General features: G+C 41.6%; 1 protein-coding gene across 2 annotated transcripts; it reads right to left on the bottom strand.

The window, feature by feature from the left end:
• Positions 1-9801: 9801 nt before the first annotated feature.
• On the bottom strand, positions 9802-16416 carry SRSF3 (serine/arginine-rich splicing factor 3). Of its 2 annotated transcripts, XM_005881724.2 has the most exons (6): positions 16291-16415; positions 14958-15165; positions 13305-13439; positions 11126-11164; positions 10803-10889; positions 9802-10619 (listed from the first exon to the last, which is right to left on the bottom strand). In XM_005881724.2, the coding sequence occupies exons 2-6, from the start codon at positions 15161-15163 to the stop codon at positions 10592-10594; spliced, it is 495 nt and encodes a 164-aa protein (XP_005881786.1). In that variant the 5' UTR covers positions 15164-15165; positions 16291-16415; the 3' UTR covers positions 9802-10591. The 2 variants fall into 2 exon arrangements, with proteins under 2 accessions (XP_005881786.1, XP_014385105.1); XM_014529619.1 differs by lacking the exons at positions 9802-10619; positions 10803-10889; positions 11126-11164 and adding an exon at positions 12028-12481 and having other exon boundaries at positions 13279-13439; positions 16291-16416.
• Between the last annotated feature and the right edge of the window lie 66 nt (positions 16417-16482).

The following is a 16482-nucleotide window of genomic DNA, read 5'->3' on the forward strand; positions in this document are numbered from 1 at the left end:
CTGGGCTCCAGGAGCCTGAGCGCCCCACTTCCCTGGCCCCACCCCTGCCTCAGATTCTCTTATCTGCAGAGCAAAGGTGTGGGCGGCATAAGGAATTCTCACACCACACTGCAGGAGTCTCCCACACGTTTGATTGTGTTCAGAATATATATGTCCGCCTAGCAATTTCTAAAAACTATCTTTTTAAACATAAAGCCTCTGCAACCATATACATATTTTAACATGCTGAAATAAACGTGTGCTTCTGGGCTGTTTGGGGGCAGGCCTTCCTGTCCTGTCACCTCTGGGACTGCAAAATGAGGTGTTAAAAATATTACCATTTGCACCCTCATCAGTTTGGCTCAGTGGATAGAGCATCGGCCTGCAGACTGAAGGGTCCTAGATTCAATTCCGGCTAAGGGCACACTACACAAAACACTTAACATGGCTCTTGGACCTAACCCTGTTTCTTAGTGAGAGAACAGAAACTCCCTCAAGTGGTGAGGTTTAAGTGAGCTGGTAAAATGTTTAGCAAAGGCCCTGGTTAGAATCCACTCTGGACCTAAGGGTCGCCTGGGTCGCAGGTTTGATCCCCAACAGGATACGTGGAGGAGGCAACCAATCAATGTGTTTCTCTCTCCCTCTGGACCCTCCCTTGCACTCCCTTAAAAAGCAATGGAGCCCTAACTGGTCCGCAGACAGAAGGGTCCCAGGTTCAATTCTGGTCAAGGGCATGTACCTTGGTTGTGGGCACATCCCCAGTAGGGGCTGTGCAGGAGGCAGCTGATTGATGTTTCTCTCTCATAGATGTTTCTAACTCTTTATCCCTCTCCCTTCCTCTCTGTAAAAAAAAATCAATAAAATACATATTTTTTTTAAAAAGCAATGGAAAAAAATATCCTCAGGTGAGGATTAACAACAAAAAAATGTTTAGCAAAGTGCTGGCAAGTGAGTTCAAGAAATGCTAATTATTGTCACTGTAGTCTTTACTACTGTCTTGATTGTTGGGGGGAAGGGCGGGGGTGAGGGGGTGCCGGCAAGATTTCAGTCAGTAGAGACTCCATTATAAACAGAAGTGTGACCTCAGGCCAAGAATTTGGCTTGGTGGTAAAATGGGGCAGTACTGCCTCCTAGTGGGGATGGTTGGGAAACAGATGTAGGTTGTTTTCTTTTTTAAATTGTCATCACACTGGCCAGGGGTGGAGGAGCTACTAGATGCCTGTCACATATGAATTGCCCTCGCCCATAGGACTGAACCTACTATACAGGTATAAACTCTACTGTATAGAATACTTGCATAAGGCCATCACAGATAGAATGATTAGAAGGAATAAAGACATTGCCTGAAAATCACTGACTAATCCCTGTGTACATTCAGACTACTTAATTGTTCCTAATCCAGTTATTCCCTTCTAGAAAAGGATGTATATTACTTAATACTTACATAGTATTTAAGTGCCAGGAGCTATTGAGCACATTTCATGTATTAATTCAATCAAGTCTTCATATCAATCCATGGGACAGGCACTTCATCGTTTTCTCCCCACCCTATGCTATTAATAGGCAAGTTATTTCTTTTAATATATTGTTATTGATTTCAGAGAGGAAGGAAAAGGAAGATAGGAACATCAGTGATGAGAATCACTGATCATCTGCCTCCTGTACGCCCCCACACTGGGGATCAAACCGTGGCCTCCTGGGGCCAGGCTGGGCAAGTTATTTTCGACAGGGTTTTTTTTTTTTAATATTTTGAGACATATCAATGTTATTTCACTTATTTATGCATTCACTGGTTACTTCTGTTACATACCATAACCAAAGATTGAGCCCGTAACCTTGGTGTATGGGGACAACGCTCTAAACAACTGAACTACCCAGCCAGGGCCTCGACATAGTTTTAAGGCCCAGCTTATTTGTGACAATATTGTACTTCATTTCTCCAATTCAGCAGTCTATTATTTCTCTTGGCGTGTTACCTCTATTTCAATTACGTTTCTTTCCCCCTTTTGCATCATATTCAAGGAAGTCTGGTCTGTCGTCAAAGGTTCTAAGTTTTTGTATCTACATGTGCCTTTCGTCTTAATTTTTCTGTAGGGCAAGTATGAAATAGGCTCAAGCATCTGACTTATGTCTTCTAGCAATCAGACCTAACACATATAGAGATACATACTATTTTATAAACTGCTTATTTTTATATTATAGTTAAGGCTTCATCTTGACTTTTCAAAAGGAGCATAGAAAATGGATTTCACTTCAGAAATAAAGGACCATTCATTACAAAATTGTTTTACAATAGGGGGCTCAAGTCTGACAGGGTTGAGGACCACTCTGAGCTCTTTGAGAAACTGGGATAACCCCATCACAGAGTTGATATTGAAAAGAAGCACAATACATGTGCTCAGCATATGGTAATTCAATTTTAATTCTTTTCCTTTGCTTTTTCCTACCACACCTTGCTCAAGGGGTATCCCGACACCAGCACTGTGAACCGTGCTGAAGGGGGCAAAGAAAAGCAGCCTTTTCTGGTGACAACAATCTCACCCAAGTGCTACACACCACCAAGGTAGGTGCCCAAGGAATGTTCAATCCAATTCCACAGCTTCTATACAGAAACATCCCAGCAAGGGTGAGCGGCAAGAAAGGAATGAGCAGAGGATGTGGCCAGTGGGCAGAGCCCCAGGCTGAGGGAACAGAGGTCCCTTGCTCCATACTTGGGGGACTGGGGTAGGGCGGGAGGACACAAATAAACCAATAGGACCACTGTGAGATAAAAACAGACCTGAATCCAGAACTGCTCTTTAGATCCCCTGGGGAAATTTGAAAGCATACAAACACTAAGTTCCCACCTCAAACTAAATCAGAGCCACAGGGTGGAGCCCAAGCATTAGTTTTCAAAAGTTCCCCAGTTGATTCCAATGTACAGACAAAGGTGGATAAAAACCACTGACAGATCATCAGCAATACTATGTGAGGTATGTTTGTTATCCCCAGTTTGACAAATAAGCAATTATTTATAGCCCTGGCCGGGTAGCTCAGTTGGTTAGAGCATCATCCTGATACACCAAAGGTTGCGGGTTTGATCTTTCGTCAGGGCACGTACAAGAAGCAACCAATGAATGCATAAATAAGTGGAACAACAAATCGGTGTTTCTAAAATCAATTTTAAAAATATTTAAAACTCTTCTAAAAAGAAAATTATTTGTAGAATTTTGGCACATAGCTAAAAGATAAAAATTCAGATCCAGGTAGGCCTAATTTGAAAATCAATTTTTAAAGAGCCACCTAACACTGTTTGGGTTTTTTATTATTAATTTAGCTTTTATTCAAAAATAAGGAAAACCAAGTTTTTCTGAAACTTACAAATTACTTACATAAAACAGGGACAGTCCTAAGTTTGCAACTAATAATTACAAAAGTATTTCCACCTAACACTGTTTTAACCCATCATCCTCTTTCCCATCTGCCTATCTGAATATCGGAATCCCCTTTCTTTAAATCTGCCCAGACCCCTTTAATTACAAATGCCCCTCCTGACCTTGGACCCCTCTCAAATCAATGTCCCCTCAAACTGGACAATGGTCTCAAAAGTGTGGTAAGGACCAGGGTCAGAGGAAACACCCTCCCAGTATGCAAGGGGAATGCAAGAAAGCATAGGGGGCACTCTTGCTAAAAGCGTCCTGGAGTGCTCTACTGCACACCAACTCCTGTGAGCCTGCCACTGACAGATATTTACTGAGCACCCTTGTCATGCCTTGAGTGCCATCTATGCTTACATTCTTGTGGTATTAAGAGTAGGAGGTCATTGTTTCCCATTGTTACCCCATTTTGCAGATTTGAAAAATGAAACTCTAGGCCTGGCCAGGTGGCAGTTGGTTGGCGCACCATCCTGTACACCAGAAGGTTGCAGGTTTGATCCCTGGTCCGGGCACATATGGGAGGCAACTGATCAATGTCTCTCTCACATCAGTGTTTTTCTCTCAAAACAACATCCAGGTGAGGATTAAAAGAAAAATGAGGGGGGAAATGAAATTTCAATTACATAGCTGGTCCAGTCACCCTGGTTATAGGCTTCAAAGCCTTAATATACTGCTCCCTGGCCCCACTGGGTGTGGCTCAGAGGTTGAGTGTCCACCCAGCAACCAAGAGGTCATTGGTTCAATTCCCAGTCAGGGCATATGCCCCGGTTGCAGTCTCTAGCCCCAGTACAGTGCATGCAGGAGGCAGCCAATCAATGATTCTCTCATCACTGATGTTCCCATCTTTCCCTTCTTCTCTGAAAGCAGTAAAAATATACATATACCGCTCCCTGGAACTTGCACCTAGATTAGCTGTTCAGCAGTCCTTGTCGCATTTCTGGCACAGTATCCCTGCATGAACTTGGGCAAATCCACTTAATCATCTCTAAACACAGGACTGGGACTAAGGACTCAAGGCCTCTTCCAGTTAATCTCCACCTGGTACTGCAACCCAGGTTACACTGTTCAGTGCAATCACTGCTGAGCTGCGACCTAGGACAACTGGTCTAGCCTTCCTTATACTTCAATCTCTTCAATAAATCCTATCACCTTATTACTGATACCCTTGAATCTTTTCCTTTTTGTCAACTACTGTCAAGTCCAAAAAGCTGGCCCTTGCACAGGAACCAATCTTGGATGGTGCACATACACCTTTACCTTTTTAAAAAGCCTTTCCTTCCTTCCACCTCTATTGAGACTCAAACTCATTTGAAAAAAGGAATGGAGCATTCCTCCAAGCCCACAGACTGCAGGTAGTGGTGGGCAATTAAATAGCTTTAAGCACAAAGTCCATTGTCAAAAATCTAAGTGATCAAATGGGCTCTCCTTAACCTAGACCAGTATTTTTCCCCCCAGCAACTAAATATTTCACAATAGATGGGCAAACTAGTTTTGAAACCAGATTCACTATCAAGCATTCTCTGGTCATGGAATTCTTCTGGGGCGTTCCCAAGGGAAAAAAGGAAAAAAGCAATTGTGTGCTTTTCTTTTTAAAAAGTTTAAAAGCCCCTAACATTTGGTATTTACCAGTCCTGTCTCAAAAGCAATAATCATCAATATTGTTCTCATATTCCTAAAAGGAATACTGGGGTCAAGACCAGGAGACTGAGTAGCCATAGCAACTAGTCATAGCTCGAAACATGGCAAAATTAACATGGACAGACAGAATCAATGTCCACACATCCACCTTAGCACAGCTTTGTCCTTGACAGTGACATTTACTCACGTTAAATTATCACTTAGCATCAAGACAAAGCTAGGTAAGCCTTTGCCAAGAATTGTCTTAAATGAGTGCTTAACTGTGATACCTGCCCAGATGATGGCATATAGCATAGACACTGCAGACAGACATGCCTCAACTGTGTAAAGAGGGGAAAAGTTCAAGGACACATGGTTAGCATTTTCTAGCTGCAAAAAATACTTGCTCACTACATATGCCTCTCTGTAAGACAAAAATGTTAGCAAAGTGCTTCATGAAAGATGGAAGAGGCCATTATTTTCCAATGTAGGTACAGCATCCATTGTTTTACAATTAAAAAGACATGCTCTAAACCAGCCGTGGGCAAACTACAGCCCATGGGCCGGTTTGAAATGAATAAAACTAAAAAAAAAAAAAAAAAAAGACCGTACCCTTTTATGTAATGATATTTACTTTGAATTTATATTAGTTCACACAAACACTCCATCCATGCTTTTGTTCCGGCCCTCCGGTCCAGTTTAAGAACCCATTGTGGCCCTCGAGTCAAAAAGTTTGTCCACCCCTGCTCTAAACCCTGGCATTTTACAATTGAGCAGAGAAAGTAAAAATGTCACAGGAAGGAAAACAAGGGCTTTCTGGCCTGGGTTCTGAATACACTTGTTTAATAAGTTGAGTAATTAATGTAATTTTCTGCCCTTCCTTTTAAGTGATACCCCTCAAGTAGTTAAGTATCACATAATAGACCCTGCACTATGTTTGGCAAAGGAGTATTAGAAGATGGAACTTCCTCTCCTGGAGGCCACAGCAGGGGCGAGGTTAAAATTTTTTTAAACTTTCTTTCCTGACCCATCCAACTCTTCAGTGAAGCTTCCAGCACCCTTTGGCAGCTAATTTCAAAGACCAGTTCTTAGCCCTCTCCAAACCATCAGTGTATTTATCTACTCCTTACTACTTACAAAGTGAGCAACTTCTACTCCCAACCTAACTTCTGGAAGCCAATTTCATGTCAAATAGACTGCCATACATTGTCAACACAAGTCCTACCAGGACTGCCAATTCAATGTCTTATCCTCATTACACTCCAGCTACTGGCCCAAAGCTGGCAGTCAAACATCCTTGGTGCGCTGAGGCGGGAAAGAGCAGGAAGCCATTAGCATCCTGCATTGTGTCTGCCCCTTGGTGGTCAGTGCACGTCATAGCTGTCGTTCTACCACTTGGTTCATTTGCGTATTAGGATTTTATTATATAGGCTTTTGGTGGCAACGGCTGAACAGGTTAAAATAAAGTTACCAGCTGCCTAACAGGACTCAGAAATTGTTTCCTAAGGGAAATTTTCTTTTAAACTTTTAGCTTTCAAAACTTATAACCATGTTTTTTATACTGATCACTTACCTCCATTTCCTTATCCAAATGACCCCAACAAAAGGGTAAGATTCAGCAACCCCCCCGCCCCCTGAAGTTTAGGGGCTTGTCAGCAAATAACCAAACACAAAGGTGCCTGCCTTTGCACAAGGGAAAATGACTTGAGGAAAGCCACCTTCGGATACTTTTCTGGAAGGCTTGATTTTGCTCTATAAATGAAGTGAACTCATGTGTGGGTAGGGGCAGGCAGTGGTCCAGGTCTTCCTGCTGCCGGCCAGGGCCTTCCTTCGCTCCGCGCCACCCACTGATGGTCAGCGCATGTCATAGTGAGCAACTGAACTCCCAGTCCAACTCCCAAGCGGACACTCTGCATATTAATCTTTTATATAGAGCTTTTTTTAAAAAAATGTTTATTGATTTGGGAGAGGAAAAGAGAAAGAAACATCAATGATGAGAATCACTGATTGGCTGCCTCCTACACGCCCCCTACTGGGGATCGAGCCTGCAACCCAGGCATGTGCCCTTGACTAGAATTGAACCCAGGACACTTCAGTCTGCAGGCCAACGCTCTATCCACTGAGCCAAACCTGCTAGGGCTTAGGACCTCTTTAAGTGATGGCCACAAGCAAGCAAAGTATCAATGTTTCCAGAGTTTTCACTTCCTTGTACATATACTGAGTAAAGGCACTAATGGCCATATTCTAAGACTTTAGTAAAATAATCATTCACAGTGCTTTAATGTAGGTCAGATTAAAGATTAAAAGTGATATTCTACACACCTATTTGATATTGGTCTGGGAACAACATGCTTTGTGTTCCAGATAATTGAAGAGAAAGAACTGGGATACTAAGTGATGTCTAAATAATGTATTATGAATTTCTGCAATTAGGGCGAAGTTGCATGAAAAAAATTAAACAGCTATACTAAATTTGTCAAATTTCCAATCTCAGAACCTAAAAATATGCTAGTTGAATTCTTTTGAGGTATCCAATGAGTCTTAAAATAGGATGGAATTTGTGGACTATAAAATCGTTCTTTAACACTATCAGACTGCTTCAATAAAAATATACTCCAACCCAGTTTTTTCTTCAGCTACTTTAATTATAAAAATCTTTCATGTCCCCTTACCCCCAGAAAATGGAAAACCAGAAGGCAACAGTCCAGTACAAAAATATACAACTGGAAGATATCACCAACTAGATCTGGCAACTAAATCATGTTCAGAATTCTGAAAAATAAAAGCACACTTAGACAAAGCACTAGACCAGCATTATAACCAGGAATTTTATCACCTGGGAGAAATCTTCAAAAAAAACCAGTGTGAAAAACTGGGCCAATGAGCCTGGAATTGGGCTGTGTATACTTTGAAAAACTTATATGATCAATGCTACTCCTGATTAAAAAACAACATTCTACTAATATGAACCATAGCTCTATAATAAAAAGCAACCAGGACTTCCCACCCAGACATGGGTATATCTAACTACTTTGGTAGGGATGCCATTTACTGATCACACCATCTTTTCAAAATACATTAACAGTAGATAAACTTTATCAAAATTATCTTTGTCTTCACCTTTCTGCTTAAGACATGGAGTTCAGCAGTAACCCACAATAAGCTGAGAACCAGATTGTTACATATTACTGAAAGCATTAAAAACCAACTATAACCGTTCCCTTAAATGATCACCATTAGTGACCTCTAGTGAACATCTGTAGTTATTACACCACAGGTCAGTTTTAGTGACTGCTGTATCATGTGACTAAGAACACATGATCCAACTGGCTAATGGGACTTGTAATTTTTAAAATTATAGTAAAGTTAGAACTTTTGAAAGCCACAATCTAAATGTACAATGTAAGAGTTTAATACTTTCTACCTACCGTATTTTTTGCAAGCCATAAAAATTGTGCTAGGGCTTTTAAGTGATTGAAAATTTGGGTAACTCCAAGATTGACTATATCGCAATTTCTCCATTAGCCACATTATACCCATAATTTATTAACCTTTTTACAGAAACCCTTCTAACTTAAGACTGTGGAAGTTGTATACTGCCCCAAAGGCCATATAAATGCCCATTTATAACAGCAGTGTAATTATTGACACACCGTATTACTTCCATGACTTTTTAGCTATCTTGCTTTGTTCCTAACAGGAACTGTATTTAGGCTATGAGGAAATGCCAAGACAATAAGGCCCAGAGCTTCCAGCAGATCAGGTAATCTTAAATGTCTTCTGTAACAAGGCTCATACTGAACTTCAGTGATACCAATTCTCCCTTGTGACACACAGACTCTCCCCCCTGATATTTGCATGAAAGGCTAAGGACCAAGGGAAATTACTGTTTAGGACCTAATCTTACAAGATATCCTCAGAGCGCTGGCTGGTGTGGGTCATTGGTTGAGCATCATTCTGCCCGTTTGAATCCTGGTCAAGGAACATGTCCAGGTTTGTGGGCTCCATAGGTGGACAATTGAAATTTGTTTCTCTCTCCCTTCCTCTCTAAAAATCAATTAAAATTCTCTTACAGTATATGTGTATAGCCTTATAGATTCAACTCAATGCAATGACTTCTGTCATATTAAAGTCAGGATAATCCAAAACTGTCATAAAATAGCACATTCAAGGAAACTAAGCCACAAGACTGTTGCATTATGGTTTAATCTAATTGCACAAAATTTAGAAATTACAGCTCCTCTATTTCTAAGAGGAAGGTTATGCATGCCTTTGTATTCAAGTCTGCACTGTTACATTTGAACCATATAGTGAATTTTACATTATAATGGATCAATTTAGAATTCCCATGCAACACCTCAAATCATGTAAAATAAAATGGAAGCAATTTTTAAAGCTTTGTGGAAAGTTCTCATGCTAATGCTAAAAGCCTTTTTAGTGATTGGGGCAACTTTGGGTTATAATGTACTAGGTTGCTAACCTTTAAAATGTTGGTCACTGAGTAAGTCCAAAGAAAAAACTTAAGAACGATCACTTAAGTGACAACCAAAAATTCCCTTCACTTCAAAAGCCTCAATTTTGTTTCTTGTAAGATTTGTGTAACCAACTGCTTTCCATGGGACAAGAACTGTGGTAATAGTGGGTTTGACTATTACAGTTATGCCATTATTTATTAATTCAAAAGCACTTTACAAGAAAATATAAGTATGGCTTCCAATAGGAATGTTATACCTGAACTTGATACCAAGCTCACACATTTTAGTTTTGCAAGGAAAAACAGGCTTTCAGGTTAAACAACAATTTGTAACCAAAACTTTAATCCCAAGGATTCTCACAAAACATATTACAAATGACAGCATGAAAAAAAATTTTGCACAGTAACTCAAAGTTCAGCTCTACAATGTACCCTTAAACTGGCAGGAAACTGGTATCTTGAATAGTCTCAAATTTCCAAGTGAAGAATGTTACCAATAGCCATGTATTCATATATAGCAATCACTTAAGAAATTTATGACCGAAAGCAAAGGTAAACTAACTTTCTTAAAACTTTAACTTACATTCTACACTAACTGGACATCTGCCCAGTGTTGGATTTTTTTAAACCTCTAATCTAGTTTAAGAGTGCAGCTTTAATTTTTAGTTGCTGGCTTGTGCTCACAGCAGCTTTTGAAGACTGCCTGTCCAACTACAGCTGCATATTAGGTCACAGCTATGGAAAATCTTAAATCCAAATTTTGCCAGTTTTGTTTCCACAATATTCAACATCACACGTTAGCTGGGCAGAAGTTAAGAGATTTATTAGTCTATGCAAGACTGAAACTCTGGTGTTATTCAATTTTGCTTAAGGGAACATTGTAAAGTAACAATTCTTGATATTACATGCCTCATATGATCCATTTCAAACCATAGAGAATTACATCTTTGTGTGTCACTGTTCCAAGACAAACAAATGTGAACAGCTAAAACATCTTAAAAATGCACCAAGCTTATGAAGTCTCAAACAAAACTTGAATTTTCTGTACATCCTCCTGTCAAATGAAGTTATTTCCTGTACACCACTCATCTTGCAAACTGGTCTTCTATTTCCTTTCATTTGACCTAGATCGGCTAAAAAAAAACAAAAGCAGAAAAACAGGTTCCATCTGTAACTTGGTGACAGTGACAAAACATCAAAAAAATTTTATGGTAGAAAATTATAAAATTATATAAAAATGGCTTAGTTAGACCTATTTGTGGTTTTAGTATGTTATGCATACAAGGTCTTAACTAGCTCATCATTAAAGATCTTACCTCCGAGACCTAGAGAAGGATCGAGACGGCTTATGATTTCTCTCCCGGGACAGTGATCTCTCTCTTCTCCTATCTCTGGAAAGGGACCTACAGAGGCAAAAGAAAAATGAGACCATTCAGGACTATAAACAATAAATATTTCCAATAAGTCTTTGAAAACAAAGAGTTAATTCTACTAAGTTAGTACTGGTTCCATGTAACACTTTATCCATTACTAAGAATTCATTACAAAATCCATTACCAATAACCAAGTCATTTAGAAAACAGCATACGAATAGCAAACAACACTGCCATTTCTGAGACTGTGGCGGAAAGTCATTTACCTGCTCCGGCTACGGGAGAAGCTTCTCCGTCTTGGAGATCTAAAAGCAGAAACAAGAAAGTTAGGCTAACTGTCAACTAGTATTTATGGCGTGAGGCATTTCCCAACTTTTCAATCTCACTGTTGGGCCCAGTGAATGTGCCGAAGAACTGGCACCCATCGTCCAAAAAAAAAAAAAGAAAAGAAAAAAAAAGGCACAGAAGGATTAAGGAACCAAAAGCTCAAGTGAAAAGCAGGTATTCCAACCATGGACTCACTTTAACAAAGAATGCTTCACAGCAGATCTGTCCAATGCAAAACTTCATGTCAAACTAACTTCACTACCCAAAACACCACACCAAAATGTAGTCCCACAAGTAGTTCCAAAAAACAGTACCATAAACCAGTATTTGGAACCCATGCAAACCTATAAGTCCATGACAAGACTTAGGTACCAGGTGGATAGTGTAATTGTGAAAACGCGCTAGGTGTAAATATTGATGCCATTAAGTGCTACATTAGAACTGCATTTGTGATCGTCACATTTAAGGGTGTGTTTAGACTTATCAAAATTACCTTAGCTCTTGGCCCACTTCACCCCCAAAATTTTAAAATTTTGAAAACTGTTAGTAAAACCATTTAAAGGTGATAGGAGTCAAATTTTTGCTAGAAAGGAAAGCTAAATCTGTTAGTCATTAAAATTTTTAGTTTGGCATCTCACACATGCAAATAAGTTTCACTTGAAGGTCTAGTTACATTATGAGTTCCCTATCACCCTTAAAAGTTTTATTCAAGCAATATATATGTACATTACCATTCAATTATGCACAGCCAGCCTTTGATCCAGAAAAAAAGAATTACTTTAAGCCGCTTACTCCTTATTTTAACCAGCAGTAAACTGTATAAGCAGGAAAAACTTACTAGTTTTGGGTTTCAACAAGCTAGAAATGGTGAGGTGAGGCTGCCGGACTGACGGCCAGGAAGAATTTGCTGAAAAGGTTTTGCCAGATGTTGCGTTGGATTTAGTTGGTTGGCGAAGGGGGTGTTGTGGATTTTTCCTGCTTTTTTGTTAGCCGAAGGCTGCTGCTGTAGTTGTTGTGAAGACATTTGGTAAATAAACAGCTGAGCTGATTGGCCAGGAATGTGTGGGCGGTCGAGGTGGCTGCTGCCGATTTGGTTAAGGTTGGAGAGAAGGCTGAGAGAAAACAGCATGCTCGGGAACCAAAGGGCGGTGCAACCTGACGACTGGCCATGCCTGGGTCATGTGAAACGACACCAGCCAAGCTGAATGGGGCGCGCTGGTCACATGACGCTGAAAGGGCTAGTTGACTGGCTAATGCAGACTCAGAGGGTGGTGAGAAGAGACATGATGGTGACTCTGTAACGGGGTTCATTTTTATTAATAGATGGACCAAAAAGCACAAAAAAAAATGAAAAAAACAAGCCATCAGTACAACCATCTATTAGCTAACAAATACTCTATTATGATGGGCAACAGTGTGTTGTTTTTCAAAACAGCAAAAGGGGCAAGATTTTGAACTCCTATCTCCTAGGACTTCACTCACCTTTAAGAGGTAAATTCAGTCCTTCAGAAACTATTTTGGAGATTTGAGGAGATGTGGACTTAGCATCCAGACACCACTGCCTGGTCCAAGAATGATGCCATTGTCAATTATAAAAAAACTGATCTCTCTCCTATTTGGGTATGAAGAATAGATGACTGGGATTACTTTTATAGCCCCCTTTATTGGTCAGTGACTTAAGTTAGTTTCAGAAAGATTTCTATTTTACCAGTTGTAACATTAAAACAGCTGCCTGATTGATAAATATTACAATCGTGCTAATAGAAAACACATTTTTTGGTGAAGAGCTAGAGTTGAATGTAATGTTTGTCATTATGGAGTCAAGAAATGGAAAAAGGCCTAAATTGAAGTATAAGGGAAGACTTGGAAAGATGCAACTAGAAGATGAACTAGAAGATAGATCCAAGATAGAAGTTACTGACTACCAACATGAACCTAAAGACAAAAGCCAACACTCAGCACAACTCACATACCCCAAACTACACCCAGCAAATGCTTCATAAAAACCTCCGGTTCTTCACAATACATTTAAAACCCACCAACAAACTTTGAGAAGTACCTGCTCCTATTACCTACTCCATTACACCAATACCTCTAGTCACGCTCTCTCTCAAGTACCTGCGGCGAGGTGGCGGACTCCTTCGCCGATAATCATCTCGAGGGCGACGACCCCAAGAGGGAGGTGGGCCTCGATTTCGACTTCTCTTTTCACCATTCGACAGTTCCACTCTTACTCGGCAGCCACATAGTGTTCTAGGGAGAAAAAAGCATTACATTTAAAGCAGCCAAACTGACTTTCTAAAAGATGTTGAGTAAAGCAAAGAGCACTTCTAGTTAAGAACACATTTGAATGCCTTCAGAGTCCTTAATGCCAAAACAGGTTTTAGTTCCCTTACTTTCTTAAAGGAAACTAACTTCCCTACATTTTATTGTTTTGTTAAGAGTCAGTCTGATCACTGGGCTCAATGTTAATTTGTTAGCAGTTGTAATTTAAGTGTGAAAACACGCAGACTAATCTTTACAGAACTAGTTCATCTATACATCCTGTGTGACTTCTTCCTTTGTGGTCCCATCACTTGTTTACGCATCTCACACTATACAGTGGGGCCTTGACTTACGAGTTTCCTGACTAACGAGCTTTTTAAGATCCCAGCTGTCTCTCGGCCGATTTTTTGCATTGAGTTGATAGAGTAATTTGAGTTAACGAGCTCCTTAACGAGCTCGGTCTCAGAACGAATTAAACTTGTAAGTCAAGGCCCCACTGTATTTGCTGGTCTCTCTACTCCACCCCTGTCCATGTAAACAGCAATAAATAGGATATTTGGCCATTTTATTTTACATCACCCCTCTCCCTCAATTATCACACAATAGGTGACATAAAAAATTCCAACAGCCATTATATTTAGGTTAAGCCACAGTGACTGGGAAGAGGTGCAACCCTGGAAATATGTTCTGCAATCTGCTTGGATAAACAAGCTTTTATACAGCCAACCCTCCAAACATTTAATTTTTTTTAAAATATATTTTATTGATTTTTTACAGAGAGGAAGGGAGAGAGATAGAGAGTCAGAAACATCGATGAGAGAGAAACATCGATCAGCTGCCTCCTGCACATCCCCCACTGGGGATGTGCCCGCAACCCAGGCACATGCCCTTGACCGGAATCGAACCTGGGACCCTTCAGTCCGCAGGCCGACGCTCTATCCACTGAGCCAAACCGGTTTCGGCCAAACATTTAATTTTAGGATTGAAATCCAATGGTTCAAAATGCCAAATAGAAGGGGCAACACCTGCTCGCTATTAAGACGCGGTATTAGCACCAGCTGGGGAACTGCTATACAAGCCAGACTTCCTAAAAGCAGCACTCCAAACAGTAAAAGATAACAGTGCAATACACCCCACGTAAGCACCATCCAGCTACAATTATCAATACAGGGCCATTCTTAAAGAAAATGTGATCCCACAGCTGTTTTAGAACAGTTGACACTGAAGAGAATTTAGATTAAAATGTTTTGACCATTTTTTGGATGCAGCTGTCCACCCATCAAGAATTGACCATTAAACCTAATTATTTTCCTCAATGACCAACTGAATAAAAAGAATCCTCCTACGTATCTCCACTAAAACTGTTCGGTCCTTTTTTTTAATTGCAAAAAAGGTGTACACAAATTTCCAGTAACATCCATTTCAGATAACCAAGAAGCCCCTCAGAACCATTATCCTAGAGATTTTTAAACATTAAAAACTTGAGCGACATTATGATTAAATTACCTTCCGTCTAGCTCTCGGACAGCATCGGCTGCATCTCGGGGATCTTCAAACTCCACGAAAGCAAAGCCGGGAGGGTTTCTAGCGACCCACACACTCCTGAGCGGCCCATAATAGCCAAAAGCCCGTTCCAGCTCAGTCTTGTTACCGTTGTTCCCAAGATTTCCCACATAAACCTTACAATCCAATGGACAGGAATCACGATGCATTTCTGTAAAAATAAGACAAAACCAAAATATGGAAGATTTAACCAAATAATCTACATACACAGTGAGAAACAGACCCTTAGGAAAGACTGCCAGAATACTAAAAACCTAATTAAAACTACCACCCTCGAAACACCCATTTCTCCGTTAAATGAGACTGAAGGGCATACATCCCGATCCCGTCTATTATGAAATGTCCGAGGCAGGTGAACGCAGAGCCAGGCTCTCGGGAGTGAGCCGCACGTTAGGGGCTGGGGCTGAGCCACTGGAGCCGCGCGGGCCGCGCCCCCATCACCCGAGGCCGGTTTCAATGGCTGCAAAGAGCGGCCTCTTAACACTCGGTGTAAGGACCATTCTCACCCCGCTCTTCCCCCGCTCGGCTTAATCCGATTAAAAAACCAGCCCAGACACATCCTATTGGCGTGACCCCGCCCTGTGCCCGGGAGGTGAGACCAAACCACGGCTGCAGACTGATTTAAAAAAAAACTCCCTGTGACCAGCTTCAGGCCTACGGGCTACCAGGACGGAGCTACAAAAACAGTGCTGCCCACAGAAGATGGGTTTAAAAAAAAAAAAAAGGCTGGGTTCAAGGAGTAAAAAGTGGAGTCGAATTAAAATTACATGAAAATGTGAGTACAGAAACCACTTCCTGTGGATCGAGATTTCCAGTCTTTTTATGAATTAATTCCTTATTATTGAAACTATTACAAGATGTCCCCTTTTTTGCCTCCATTGGCCCCTTCCAGCCCGCCCAGGCCACAATCCCAGCCTTGATAGAGCCCAGGGACAAAAACCCTGGGAGCTTCATAAAACGTGGGGCGGAAAAAAAAAAGGCGCCATAAATTGAAAGGCCGCGCGGCCTGGTGTACGACTCGGTACCAGCTCCCCCTCTGCCTTGATCCTCGGGCAACCTCACCCCCCGGCGCATCCCCCGACAAAGGTCCACGGACCCCTTCCCTCCAGGCCGGGGCCCGCCCGGTGGGCTGCCAGCCCGCCGCCGCCCGCGCCGCACGTCACAAAATGGCGGCGGCGGCCCTTTGTCTCCATCTGGCGCCGCCATGGGACCCGGCCCCACCTCGGCCCTGTTACGTCCCACTTCCCCCTTCCCTCCTTGGGACCCGGCCTCTTACCGAGATCTGGAGTGAGAAACGCGGCGGCTAAAGTCCACACACCCTCGGACGGCTCCTCGGCTCCCCTCCGCCCGGCTCCACAAGTCCCCGCACCTCCCCGGCGTCCACGAAATGGCGGACCACCGCCTTCCCCTCGCCCTTATTTATACGCCATGCTGGAGTCACGTGATTGGACAGGCTCGCCCAATGAGC

The sequence above is a fragment of the Myotis brandtii genome, unplaced genomic scaffold, assembly GCF_000412655.1.
Source record: "Myotis brandtii unplaced genomic scaffold, ASM41265v1 scaffold687, whole genome shotgun sequence".
Classification (NCBI taxonomy): Eukaryota; Metazoa; Chordata; class Mammalia; order Chiroptera; family Vespertilionidae; genus Myotis; species Myotis brandtii.